The 14971-nt window shown below is 36.6% G+C and overlaps 1 protein-coding gene across 2 annotated transcripts in view; it reads right to left on the bottom strand.

The window, feature by feature from the left end:
• STRN (striatin) overlaps nt 1-14971 on the bottom strand; it is a 75663-nt gene that overhangs the window by 12352 nt on the left and 48340 nt on the right. The window contains exons 9-15 of one of the 2 annotated variants that reach the window (XM_071575462.1): nt 12614-12700; nt 11902-12045; nt 8933-9069; nt 4363-4538; nt 3354-3401; nt 2569-2690; nt 1560-1727 (exon numbers count right to left, since the gene is read on the bottom strand). In XM_071575462.1, coding sequence (XP_071431563.1) covers nt 1560-1727; nt 2569-2690; nt 3354-3401; nt 4363-4538; nt 8933-9069; nt 11902-12045; nt 12614-12700 — 882 coding nt within the window. The remainder of the gene's footprint in view (nt 1-1559; nt 1728-2568; nt 2691-3353; nt 3402-4362; nt 4539-8932; nt 9070-11901; nt 12046-12613; nt 12701-14971) is intronic. The other variant, XM_071575472.1, reaches the window with a different exon arrangement.

The following is a 14971-nucleotide window of genomic DNA, read 5'->3' on the forward strand; positions in this document are numbered from 1 at the left end:
AAGCTTTCTCCATCCTGCCTATTGTGGTATATATCTGATCTCCATACATTGTAGCTATCTGAACACTATAGCACAGAAGGTCAAATCAGCAAAGCTTGGGTATAAGATATATCCCCTAAGAATTTTCTCCTCAAATGTCCTGTTCACCACCTGCTATGTGAAAGAACAAGAACAGTAGCAACAGATGCCAGGAGGAGCAGGGAAAGATAGAGAATGAGACACTGAATTTTAAGCAACCTAAGGTTCTAGATGCAGATTACGCAGGAATATCATCACATCTCTCTAAACTCTCTAAAGATTAATGGGAGAAACATCTCTTGTGGACATAGGACCTCAGGAATCCCTTAGGAATGGTGATACTTATCTAGAGGTACTCCAAAGAGAGTAAAAAAATCATACTGGAGTGAGAAGAAAACACATTGATTCAGAAGTGTCCTTTTCTACCACTGCCACGTATGCTGATCTGCAGCTTCCTGGGAAGCCTACAATGGTTAATCTGAAGGACTTAAATGATGATTGCCAGATATTTAGAGAGTTTGTTCAAGGTTATCAGTAAGCCAGGAAAACTGGGTTTCAAAGGAGCATCTTTGTATTTCACAACTTTGGCAAGACTACTCCCCCTTAATTTAATAATTGAAAACAAAACAACTTACAAAAAAAACCCCAAACAAGCCAACTACCAGGAATGTGTCAAAGAAGGTAAACTGGCAATGAGGCAAGTTAAGTTTTTAGTAGAATCCTGCAGACCTCTGGAAACACAGTTTTCAAAAACTAAAATACATTCAATGTTTCTATTTTGCTCAGTGTAGCTTAACAACTAATAGTATGTCTGACCAGCTTTACACCATAATTTGATAAGTATGTTGAGTTACACCAGTGTTTATTTTGCCTCCAAGTTTTTCTGAAGAGCCAAGGAACTCTCTCAGCTCATAGGCTTTCTTTAGGACTGTCAGCTCTAAGGGCGTTTGGCAATATCAATGGACTCATTCTGGAGCACTTAGACAGCAACTTCAACAGTGGGATTTTGATTTGTGCATGACATTTCAGTAACTAAATCCAAAGAAGTACCTTTTTTTAATTAGCAGTGTTTAGGATCACTATTGATAATGTGCAAACTCAGAAATTCAACTGGAATCTCCGTGTTAGAGACACAAGGAACAAATCTGGAAGGTACAATGACACTGGCCTGAGATGAAGCACTGGCTACTCCAAACTTTCACTGAGGGAAGAAAGGGCTTTTTATTTTGGACAAACCAAAAGCAACAGCCTAATGGAACTCACTTTGAACCTTAATTATGGAGCTGATACATTATTCTCCACTGTGCTAGTAGAATCAGCAGACCATCTGCAGCAGTTGGGTTTTAGATGTGTGACTGTCTCCCTGCATATAGGTATATATTCAACTAGAGTCAAAGAAGGGTCCCCAAACTTACTCTTCTCAAATTATTCATAAGGATATAAAATCCAGCAAAAAAAAGCAAGAAGTATTCTATTCAGTAACCAAAATTATGTCAATCTCAACAGTGATGCTCAGGAATTTTTAGAGCAATTTTCTATACCTTGATTATCATTAAATATATTGAGAGCTGGAGCAATTTCTGTAGCTTTCCATAAACGTATAGTGCCGTCTGCTGAACAGGACAGTAAACGCTGGTGTGCTCCACTGTAAACCAGACCCCACACTGCATCAGTATGGCCTACAAAAGCACCTCTCAGAACAGAAGGATCTGTGAACAAAACACAACAAAGCACATTTCAAAACAAAATCTGAGTTACATCAATAGCTTTATCTTGGTCTGTATTTATGCACCAACTTTAAGGAGCTAATCCATTAGAAAAACAAGATCAATCATGTCATACCAATATAGAAGTCAGAACTATTCTGGTATTAAGATGCTTGAATTTCATCAGCATACATGACATTCAGTTGCCTGGTTTGCAACTAATGGAACAAAACAACCTTTCAGCAGAAGGGACAGTACTCAAGTTTGAAAAACACACTTCAGTGTGTTTCACTTTCAAACAGCCATTAATGGCACATCAATCCCTTTTATGCAAAAGTCAGCTTTGAGGCCAACTGCATCTGCAGCTATCAGAAGTGAAAAATAAACTTTAAAATCCAGAAATAAGGTTGACACCCACTCAGATCTAGTATATCTTACGGAACTGGGCGCTTTCACATATTTGCAGACAACATTAACCACTTTGGTCTCAGATTATAAAATCTCTTTTTATCTCAACTACACAGAAGTTTGTCAAAGAAAAGAACATTAAAATAAACATTTGCTGTACTTGTCAAAATATCAGGTGTAGTCCTGCACTTTTTAAATCTAGTTTTTTCTCAACAGTAAGATGAGATGAAGGCCTTTTTTAAGAAAATGACATTTTATATTCTCATCAAGCAGCATCAGCATTAAAACAAAAATTTACTTCAAATAATTGAAGCTAACATTCGATTTGCTCTTTTCAATTTTCAAAGTATCATCGATGATCTACAAAGTGTCCTAGTTTAAAGACATAACATTAATGTCATGTATCATTTCACTTCTGTGTGTGACAGCAACGTACCGTAGGAGTCATAGGGATCGATGTTCGGGTTTGTTGTGTTCCAGCCATGGATAAGGCCATCTGTTCCCCCACTGTAACACTGTTCACCATTACTGCTCATCACCACACAGAGCACTGGTCCACTGGAAGAAACCCCCAAAGAAACAGTGACTATTAACATTTCCATTATGTGAAAATCAGTATCAACACAATCTTCAAACTTCCCTGCTAGATACAATTCACTCGACCCATGGATTGCAACAAAAATTCTCTATAATGAAATCTTAAGCTACAACACTTCTCACAAAAAAACCTTCACAATATTTGGTACCGTAACTACAATCATGACAATTTAATAATTAAGCATGTAAAATGTGCAATGTGTCACACTTTCAAACTGTAGGGGTTTTTATTTTGCATAAGCAGCTTTTTTTCCTTTGTAAAAGATCTAAGGCTCTTTCATGAAATAATTTCAGTATATAAATTCATTGCATTCATTTGTCTTCAGCTTCCTTCTACATATGCACATACCTGACAAAAAGGCAAGAGCTGCAACGATGAACAAATTTGAACTGTTTAATTTGTAGGCTTTTAATTTTAAAGTTGTGGTGTACCAGGCTTCAGACATAAAAAATTATGCAAAAATGAGACGAACACATGCAGCTATTTTAAATAAAATTGGAAATAAAAACACCACACGAAATCAGTAGCAGACAAGGTGATAATTACCTTCTAAAAAAAATTCAGTTTCGTTTAAAAATCATATCTTTCTCAAAATATAACAATATTTCTCAGGAAATACTTACTTATGTGCTCTGAAGGTGTATATTGGCTCTACATCAAGAGAAGCACTCCTAAAAGTACAAGGAAATGTTAACATGTATATGATCTTACATAATGCTTTACAAAAACGTGCCAGAATTCCTAAATTCTTAAAATTACTGCTACATTTTTTGCAGTGTTTCCCCCACAACTTCCTCTCCCAAGGCAATTTTTCACATATCTAAGAACTACTTGCAGTCTTTCAAAATATTATGGAATTTGTTGTTTGGTTTATTTTTTTTTTAGTGTAAAGACCTTCAAGGTAGTTCACAAACTCTCGTACATCAATCAAACCAGTAGTAGCTACACCAATGGTGGGGAAGGAGTAGAGAGACATCAGTATCACATGGAATATATCAACAAGTGCTCCAAATATCTGTCAGAGCAAGGAGTTTTTGACTCCTTGTTTTCATATCAGTGCTGTAGCATAGTTACAAATCACTTCAAAATTTGCTGCTCTGGACTTCATCAGTCTGGTGCTTGTTGCAGACTGAGGGAAGACCCTGTGTTCTGTCCAGTCCTCCTCAAAGGTACAACGTACTCCCCTACCATATTAGCCCTGCTACAAATTTGCTCTCATTTCTGCAAATTCCCAGCAACTCACAAGAGACAGTGTAAAAAAGCAACATCTCAAAGTTCAAAGCTGCACACATGTATATGCATGTATGTGTATACATACATAGGCATACATAAAAAAATGCATTTTATACATTTATATACACATGCAAGCACACTAACAGGCTGCATCCAAATATTTTTACTAATAAATTAATTTGTCATGTTATCTAAAAGAAAAATATTCCTTTTCACAAACAAAATACATTCAAGAACATGCTTGGATTTCTTCTGGCACATTTTAGGAGTCTCTACACTTCTCTTAAATTCAAAAAACCACGAACTCCAAGGGCCATCTAATGAAGTGGTATCTACAATTATTTTTGTTCTTCATAAATTAAAATTGTTTTTGAAGCAAAGCAAAGAAAATTATCTTACTTTTTCGCTGGGGCTGTTTTTTGTAAATTCCACATTTTTAATGTATGGTCCTCTGAAGCTGTTATTAAGACTGGTTCAACCGGATGAAAAGCGAGACCTCTTATTCCATCAAAGTGACTTCTTAATGTAAATTTGGGGTTCCAAGTCTTTCTCAATGCATCCTTATTGTTGGCTATCTAATAAAAAAAAATGCCAAACTTGCAATTAATCTGGAAGCCACAATGATAGGAAGAAATCAGAAATTTAGTTTGGCATTTTCAGAAGATGTGCAATTACCTCATCTGCTTTTCATAACAACCTGCTCTTGAACAACAGTCCTCTTAACACTAACCAGATAATTCAAAATGAGAATGAAGGTAGATTTATTCCATACAACAAACAGGGTCATGTCCAAAGAAATACATTCTATGCAAATCTGAAAAAATCCCATGTGTGTAAAACTACACAATTTAAAAGCATTGATACTTCAATGAACTCAGGTAGCTATTTGAAAATGGATCTATACCTACTGGCTCTTTCACTTATAATTCTGGGTTCGATTCTACCAAGTCTCCCCAAATATCCAAAGTACCACTGACATGGCACATCTGAAGTAAAGATCTGAGAGAAACAGAAGATTCTAGAAACACAGATAGGAACACAACCTAACTTACTTATCATCAAAGGCAACCCAAGTTCCATAATAATGCAAGACAAATAAAGCTGGCCAGAAAAAAAAAAGGCAAAAAAGACTTGGCTTGGCTACACACTAAGAATACAACTGGCAAGCAAGAAGCTGTCATGTATTCAGACAATTATTTGGCAATAAATGCATTTTAGAAGATCCAAAAAGAAAGCCTTTTAAAAAAATAACATTTATTCCAATATTGCTCCTCTGAACAAATGTTGCCACAAAATGCTCAACAGAATTTCTTGCTTTCTCAGTCAACAATGCCATAAGTAAAATTTACCTTTCAATAACCACTGATGATGATGGTTATGGAAAATGAAGAAAATAAACAATTGTACTTATGTTTTGTTATGTTGAAATCTACAGATAATCCCAAATAATTTATATCTTTAACTGCAAAGAAGAGACAACTGTTTTGAGACACTTCAAGAATCTATATTTTATTACAGAGTGGGAGGAGGAAGGGGAGGTTTAAGAATGAAATGCCCTTTTTGTTACATTTGCATTTAAAAATAAAAATACACATCAATTAAGAGGATCTATAGATTTTAAACAAGGAGAAAGAAGCTGTAAGAAATGCAGGTTCAGTCTCATTGTATTTCTTAGTAATAACATACTGCCTTGCTCAGGGAAACAAGTTACTTTCTTTGCCAGTTTCCTTGAGCCAAGTTGGCTCAATGAGGGAACAAATGCTCGAGCTGGTGCAAGGATAGGGCAGGACTCCACAGTTAGCAGCTCTGGCAGGTTTTCTGGAGACTGGCCAAGAAAGTCTCAGCAAAAAGGGTACAAGATGTACAGAGTATTCACAGATACCTGGAGAGGAATTTGATTGCCTCAACAGAGGCACCTAATGCCAATCAGGTGACGGAGGGAACCTGCCTGCCCTCCAGCTGCCATACCAGCAGCACAGGCCCTGTGTCACATCTGCAAAAGCCACAAAGACATCTCAGACAGCCTAACAGTGAATTCCAGTTCTGGCAGGGTGATAGTCTCCATTTGCTTCTCATTCATTCAAAGGTGCCCTTCCAAAGGGGTCCAAGATGATTAGCTTACAAATTGGCAAGTAGATGGAGGGGTGTAGATAGAGGGCACTCCCAGCCAGCAGATGAGCAGCAGAGGAGGGAACAGGCCCTAGTCCTGATGCACCACCTACCTGGCTGCACCACATCACTCCACCCATCAGTCTGCCACAAGATGCAAAACGCTGGGTTAAAAACACAACAGCCAAGCTCCCTCTCTCTCTCCCCACTAAAATGCAACAGTGAGGTAATCTGAGACTTGAAAAGCAGTTTGGGGGATGTTCAACCCCAAAACTGGCACCTGATCTGGATTTGCCACCAATACTTGTTTCTTCGCTAACAAATCAGAAACTCCAGAAGCAGTAATGACACCCAAGTAGGATTACAGACACTTCTCTTGTTCACAATTGCAGGAAATCAAGCATGAGCCTCCTGCAAAGTCCAAAACCTCCATCATAATCTTATGAATCTGCTTAAACTATCTAGAGGACTAGAGAAAGAAATGGAACCAAACAAAGTGAAAGACAAATGCTAAGACAACAATGTGTAAAGGAAGGAAAAAGAAAATATAAACTTGTGAGTATTGGCTAACAATACTGAAAATGTCACCTTGCTAGATATTCTAAAAAAGCCCAACCTATAAAAGGTAAAAAAATATTCTCTTAAGTAATAAATTAATAATTTTCATTACCAAGTGAAAATCATTCTGTAATCAATAGAAAGCCAAAGCAATATGCAGAAACTGAAACCATGAAATGAGGTAGGCTAATGCTGCCATGTTTTAGAAAAAAAGAGTCCAGTAAAAATGTCAGTGGGATGAAAGGGACTGAAAACTGGAAAGTGTCTGCAGCTCTTGAGAGCAAATATATTTAAAGTCAGTTGCACAACATCTTTCAACTTTATTCTCCATATGATTCAAAATTTACACTTAGAAAAAATACACTAAATTTTCACTAATCCTTCCTGATTCACATTTGGCAGCTGGAAGAAGGTACGAAACAGTTCAAAACAAAAACATTATCTGTAAAAGCTAAACTTCCAGTGAAAGTTGAAATACAAAAACCAGCCTTTCATTTTGCTTCAATGAAGTGCACAGTGACAATAGTGAGTAGCTTTGCAAATTTTTTTTTTAAATCACCAGCACTAGAAACAGGTGAGAGTTGAGGTAAGCATGACTATGAATTCCTAATTATAGGACTTCATAAAAGCATTTAACAAATGAACAAACAGAAGTTAGTATTCTCAACCATGCAGGACAGAATAGAAGTGGATTCCATAAATCAAAGCTGTTAGTTTAGGATATGGAAAACACAACAGTTCATATGGACACTTGGACAACGAAGTCAAGCAATGAAAGCACCAACATCTCATTCAGATGGTTTAGGTTTGCCATGTCCTCCAAATTTAAAAATTCAACATCTAAGTTTTAGGTGTACCTGTAAAGAAATTAATTTATACAATACCTTACCCCTTTCTGAAGGTGCAATTAGGGAAGATTAGCAAAAAAAAATAAGAACTGAGCCCAAATTAGGAGGTAATGCTAAAATACTGAATTTTAGCAGAAATGTTCTGTATCATTGCAATCATAATGATTCACAACATATCACATGCTCAGAAACATGATATAGTAGTAGAGCACATCTGCAGTAGCATTCTTGAAATGTGTCTAAAATTTTATTAACTATGCACTTTATTGCTCTACAAGTAAGCACAAGTGTAGAACTTCCAACATAAGGACCTGCAGTTTACTTCTAAAGTCTCAGACTTGATTTGTGATAGTAAAATCCCAGATGGTGATTGCTTAAGGGTCAGATTTACTGAAAGGTAGGATTCTTTGCCAACACACAATACTGAAAATACCTCCAAAATCCCTCAGCCATGACAGAGCTGGGCAATGCAATAACAAGATTAATTTGAAGCTGACAAATCACAAGGAGTACTTTATTAAAGTAATACTGGAAGTACCCTTCCCCAAGAAAACAGAAAAATAGACAAAAATTGCACATGACTAAAAAGAAGCAATTTTAAAAAGTATTTTCATAAAAAGTGAAATAAAAACAAGCTGTAGGACACACATATAGCCACAAAAGTGCTGGACCCTCCTAAAAAGTCTCCCGTCCAGCTTCCTATTTGAAATGAGACTATTGCCCATACCAGGTAAAGTAAACCACAGGTCTCTTCCCGCCAAGTCTTGAACATCTCCCAGGAGAGGGATTCCACTGTTTCTCTGGGCCAGTTGTTTCCCTATCACTGCCTACATAACACTTTCCCCTGCAATGTCTTACCTGAACCTCCCAAGACATAATTTGCTATTGTTTCCTCTTGTTTTAATGCCTGGCACTATGGAGAAGCTTGGCTCTGTCATCCTTATAAGCACCCTTCCAGTATCTGCAGACTACTATTTGAGCATCCCTCAGCCTTCTACAAGCTAAACAAGAGTAGCTCCCTTAACATCTACTCATTAGTCACATGCCACTGGACTCTACAATTTCGCTATGACCCTCTTGAAGTCGAGGGGCCCAAAACTGCATACAGACCACACAGAAGGAACATAACTTTCCCTCAGTCTGCTGGCCAAACACGACTCCTAATTTTTCTGAGTCACTGGTGTTACACATATGAGGATGTATCACTATAACTAATTACATTTACTTTCAACTATTTGCCTGACACTGTGGGCAAATGAGGAGCGGGGTTTGCAGAGAGCTGAAAGGGTGCTGTGTGTGGGAAAAACAGATTTGTCAAGTAAAAATTTGTGACTACGTCTGGCAGCATAATTTTAACTGGAGGATGTTTTCTGCTGAGTCTACACACATGTAACTTGTATCTGTCTTCAACAAGAAGACAGTAAGACCTTGAGTTACCAGTAATAACCACTTACATCATAAGTCAGTGAATCTGCCTCATTTGCTACAGTAAGGCCGGCCAGTTCTCCAAGACCCAGCTCGTTTTCAAGGGCTTCATCTGTTCCCATAATGAAAGATTTCCCTGAAGAAGGAGGGAATGTTAAAGCTTCCACTGAAAGAAAACAAAACAAAGGAAAAAAAGACTCCTGAAACATGGGTTTATACAACACTGAATAACAAAAGCGTATTTTTCACTTTCAAAATGCTCAACATCTTTCATGTAGCTGAGGACAAAAAGATATACAGAGCTGCATAAAAAAATAGCTGTTCTAAAGATAATCACTCTACTTACCAATAAACAGCATCCTCTGAACGTACTTACATTTGAGGTGTGCACAACTCAAGACAGTAAGCACAATTAGCCACAGGCACGAAGGGTACACTACCATTCACCCATATATAATGGACAAATAACCCTGAGAAGCTCAGACCCTTCCCCAACTCTGCTACAAATATGCAAATAGGTGCTGAAGAAGCAACAAAAAAGTATGTAAGAATAGCTGGTGGGAGCAGCTGGACTCTTCCTTCCTCACATGGTATCCACACACATCCAAAAGGTTCTTCACAATGAAGCAGTTTACATGCACCCCAGTTGAGAAATACAACTAGAAGCTGACAATTCATTGCTACTTGTGAAATCAGTTTAATTACCAAACAGGCTACTCAGCACAAAATTCCATGTTTTTATTAACAGTATCCAAACTTACTAGTTCACTGCTTCTATAGCTTGCCTATAGGAGCTCCCATCACTGTAACAAGAACACATTCATAGGCAGATTCACCAGAAAAAGGACAATCATATCACACACCGCTCTGCATCAAGTGGTACAACTCAAAAGCTGTGCCTTTACCATGTTCCCTGTACAATAGCTCTCCAAGCCTATACAGCACTAAAGGGGAACTGAATAGATGAAAATGTATTATCTTCTGGATACATGAAACTTCACTCACCTTTACACACCTTTCATCTCAACTTACAAGGGTTTTCCAATAAATTAATTTTTTCCCCCTTTTAGCTCCATTGTAAATACAAGCCTTGTCAAGCACTGTTGTAACCAGTGAGAGAAGAAAACACCACTTCATTCTCAGTATCCTTTTAAGTCTAACAACACCAATACTATGCTAAAACCAAGCAAATGGCAGTTTACAATGAATAGCCTAATCTGTTCCATCTGCTTCCTCTTTGTCCCAAAGGCATAAGGTTCAGATGCTATCCAATTCAACCCCAGTTCACCAAGCATAAAGTAAGCTAGTCTTTTCATTCCACACTCATATCTCTATTGAGTGTTCTGTTTGGTTTCCACTACTTTTTACAACCAAATAAAAGTTTTTCAAGTTCTACTGTTTGATCAGGTCTCTTAGTTATTACCTTTTCATCATAAACATTTCTTACCTTCTTCACCCTGAAGTCTACACTACCATCCTCTTTTTCTCTTATGATGTAATATTCCACTCAACACACTATACATACAAGACACCAAATTTGAGAAGTCACTGGAATAAAAAAAATTGTATGCCAAAAATATCATGGTGTCTCAACTTTACAAAGGAATACACAGCTAATAGTTTGCAATACTGAACTCAGACTGACAACAATCAGCTGTCCTCTTTTTTTTTTGTGAGAATCCATCTGAGTCTCTGAATTAAAAAACACATTACTGAAAGGACATGAAAAATAGTGCTTTGCTAATACAGCTCTCAGTACATGTGAGAAAAGTTGGAAAGGAAACCGTCAACAAAAAATTCCTCTACTTCTCAAAGTGTTGCTAAGTTACCCCCTTCTTTCACAAGGAAAATCACTGAGCATGAAGGAAACAGAACCTCTGAGATCTTTGGTAACTATGCCACAAGCCAGGGCTTTTTATGTATCTTAATTGTAACGGGGCTGACCTACTTTTTCACCCTCACCAAAAGACTGCTAAATGGAACTATGTTTTGCTCATTTTCCAAAATACATATTTACTATTTAAATAGGGCACATGATATGATAGAATCATAGAATGGTTTAGGCTGGAAGAGACCTTAAAGATCATCCAGTTCCAAGCCCCTTGCCATTTGCAGGGACACCTTTCACTAGACCAGTTTGCTCAAAGCCCCATCCAGCCTGGCACTGAACTATTCCAGAGATGGGACATCCACAACTTCTTTAGGCAACTTGTTCCAGTGTCTCACCACCCTCACCATAAAGCATTTCTTCCTAATATCTAATCCAAATCTGCTCTCTTTCAGTCTGAAGCCCCTCCCCATTGTTTTATCATTCCATGCCCATGTAAAAAGTCACTACCCAGGCTCTCTTGCAGGCTCCCTTCAGGTACTGGAAGGCTGCAATATGATCTTTGACAAACTAATAACCTCATACACTGTATGTTATTATGCAGCATATTATAGCAATTCAAATACTGAATCGAATACAAGATTTAGCATTTTTCAGACATAATACTAGTGAAGGTAACCGTATGCTGCATTGCACAGGTGAGTGGCTGTGGCCTTCCATACTTGGACCAGCCGCTACAAGAACTTTTTTTTATGTTTGGAATACATTATGGAGATTAATACAGTGGCAAGCTCTAAGTTGTACATATGATTCACTACACAATCATCACAGGCATTTAAAAGCTATGGGTAGCCAGTTGTGTTTACCTGCAGAGCCTCTACCTTTCACTTAAAAAAAAGAACACGTATGTATGTGTATATATACACACATACATTAAAATTATGTTCATGGGGAGAAAAAAAGATGCTCTTATGTCATCAGTTTACGTTCCACACTCGGCTGCCAGGCTTGAGCACAAAAAGATGCAAGTGATTTAAGATTGTCAGATTACAAAGTCACCAAGAGCCAAATTATTTGTAAAGTGCTTGGAAAGTCTTAGAGGATAGTCTTTAAGAAGTAACTATAAACATCCACGCTTTACAAAGATGTATGTACATTTTTAATATTTACCTTCATCCGTCCTGTTTATCTCATGTTCAATGAGCCTTGAGCTACTGGTCCTAGAAGAAGGTGCAACAGATGGCTGCAATGAAGGGAGATCATCAACATCTCTCAAGTTCGCAAGCATATCTTGCAGCTTTGACCTGTTGGGCCCTAACCAGAAAAAAACCCAAAAAATAAATGGTTTATGCATAGTTCACAATGACACTACTTAGATACGCTACAGCAGCACATGCAACAATGGATCCTACCTTGCATTATGACATTAACACAGAAAAACTAATGAGCACCTATTTTCAGCAGTAACTAATCATCCAGCATGAAATGAATTTCTTGAAAAGAAAGCGATAGAAGCAACTGAGAATTGTGAATGCACAATTTTCCCCATATGTATAAACTCATACTGCTACTTGTATAGGATGCTGAAGAATGCCTCCAACAGAGTCACACTCATTATTAGAATATTTACTTATCCAAAACAATAGTTGACATCAATGAATATTTTAGAATTTGTGCATCAGGTACTTTGTGCATGAGATACTTTGTACAGTACATTCTTAGAATATCATTATTATTTTTAATTTATTTGTTCACTACTGTAGTATTGTGAACTACATAATCAAAAAATCATATTTATATTAAAATGCAAATGCAACTGGATTCACTGGCCTACTTCCTGAAGCTACATATGGTGAAGACCCATGCCCTTCTTGACACTTACCTGTGCTTTGCTCCATCATTTTCCCACATCCCTGTTTTGACTGTTTTATATAGGATTGAGGCTGAAACATATCTTCGGTAGTTTTTCCTGTTGTAAGTTTAATTAAGAATGGGAAAATGTCTTACCCATAGTCCATTATGTTTTATTTTTCCCTAGACCAGTAAATAATACAGCTATTTTTAAGCAGCTTTAACACAGTGGTGTACTCTAATATATGTATTTTCTCATAAAACCATCTTATGATTTTATTTGCTTACTACTTCACAGTAATGTTTACTACAGCCTTGCAAAATCATGAGTTTACTAATGCAGTTGCAAACTCTACTTTGTCCGGCCTAACCAGAATGACTGATAATAAACTAAACTGTATATAACTTGTCTGTCACCAAAATATTACTTAATCCAGGAAAACACTAAGAAGGATTTTGCAAGATTGTTTTCTGTGTTATCTGCTTTGCAACTCCAGTACTCAGTAGCAATTCAGTGTCTAAGCACCATGTATGATGGGCCTAAAGTCATAAAAACAAACTTTGTAAGACTTAATGCCAAAATATTTAGTCCCTTTTCTCCAGCCTGCCTTTCTCACATTCTTCTTCACTATGTGCAATATGAATAGATGAAAAGAGGCTCTGATTCTTCATGATTTTGTTGCATTGGTGCCCTTCCAACGATGGTTTGTCCATGGAAAGATGCTTAATTTCACTGCTGCAGTAAACCACTTCGCCTTCCAAGATCAAACCAATTAAATCAATCCAAAAGGTACTGTAAAGGTACTGAGCAGTAGTTATCTTCATGAGGTAGCACTGGATGTCCAGATGCTGCCTTTACATCATGATTTTTGTTCACAAATACATAAAACATGTTCCAATAATATTTATGTTTATATTAGCAATTAAATTTTATTATTAAAAAAATACTCAACAGCTGTTCAAGAATAGAATTTCAACAGTTTGACTGACTAATTTCTGCTAAGCTAACCCTACACCTGTTTATCCTTAACTACATAGCACGTCTGTATATTTTAAAAATAACAGACAAGTTACAAAAATTCATTTCACTGAAGTCATATATTGGCATGCCCTGTATATCTTATGTATACAGAAATTTGAATCAATTTTGTGAAACGAACACTTCAGTTGGCCAGTTCAGCTTCTTTCAAGATTTGCAATTAACTTCCAGTAAATTAAATTACTCCAAAAATGACAAAAATATAACTTGAGAAATTTAAAGCATGGTAATTATTTACTTTTTTTAAATTAAAAAAAAGTACATTTAGTTGGCATATTTGAGAACATAATTTCAGCAACATAACCAACAGCTGAGCTGGATCTTACCAGAGTATCAATACAAAAAAGTAACAAAACAAGTCAGCCTCAATGATGCACGGATCTGACACTTCTGAATTATTATGCATACCTCTTTGGAAGTCAGAATTTGCTTGGTATTCATAAGCATCTTCCCACAAAGGGAGAAACATTCCTCAAATTTCTTACCAGGCTACATGCAGTATTATTAATATACATCTTTCACACATGAATTCTCAATATGGCTAGATGTTTGAAATATAGCTGTGAAGTGTTTCATTTTAAACACTCCATCTGAGTTCAAAAAGTTTTAAGCCTTACTTATCAAAAAACACTGATTTTACATAACATATCTATATTTCAAGAAATGTAACAAAAAAAATTAATACAGGGCTAGAAACTGTATTTCAGACACTGTTCACAGTTTTTTTGTTTGGATAATAATATCCAACTTTATAAAAGGCTAGTCCCAGAGCTCTGAAAGTCAATAAAGAAATCCTATGATTTACAAATAAACTGATGGTCATAGTTGCTTCCTATTTCGAGCCCTGCATAACAACTTATGATGACAGCATGACTTTCATGTTGTGAATGTTAAGTATAAACAGGGGTAGAAATTAACCTGTTTTCTCCCACTGTCATCTAATAGGATACTGAAAACAGTTTCCAGTTTGGTTTGTTTTTTTGTTTATTTATTTATTTTAACATACACCGAACTTTAACTCTTCCTGTGAAACTGGCATGTTTCCAGCTAAGAAAGGGTTCTGAAGTCTTCTATATTAAAGTGTGAACTATTAAACCAAAGCCTTTTACAATTTAAGTATCTGAATAACAAAAGTATAAAACATGCTCAAAGTCAGAATTTTTAACTAATCCAACACTTGGTTGGAAGAAGATACATCTAATCCAACTATTTATTGGGTAACTTGATAGTCTGTCATTAATTTCAACCCCTGAGAACTGGTGAACAGGAAAGCAGTCAGGAGCAGCAAAGTAAAAGAGTAAGTAATTTTAGGAAAACATTGAAAGAGAGATAGAATTAAGGGTGTGAAAG

The sequence above is a fragment of the Pithys albifrons genome, chromosome 2 (assembly GCF_047495875.1).
Source record: "Pithys albifrons albifrons isolate INPA30051 chromosome 2, PitAlb_v1, whole genome shotgun sequence".
Lineage (NCBI taxonomy): Eukaryota > Metazoa > Chordata > Aves > Passeriformes > Thamnophilidae > Pithys > Pithys albifrons.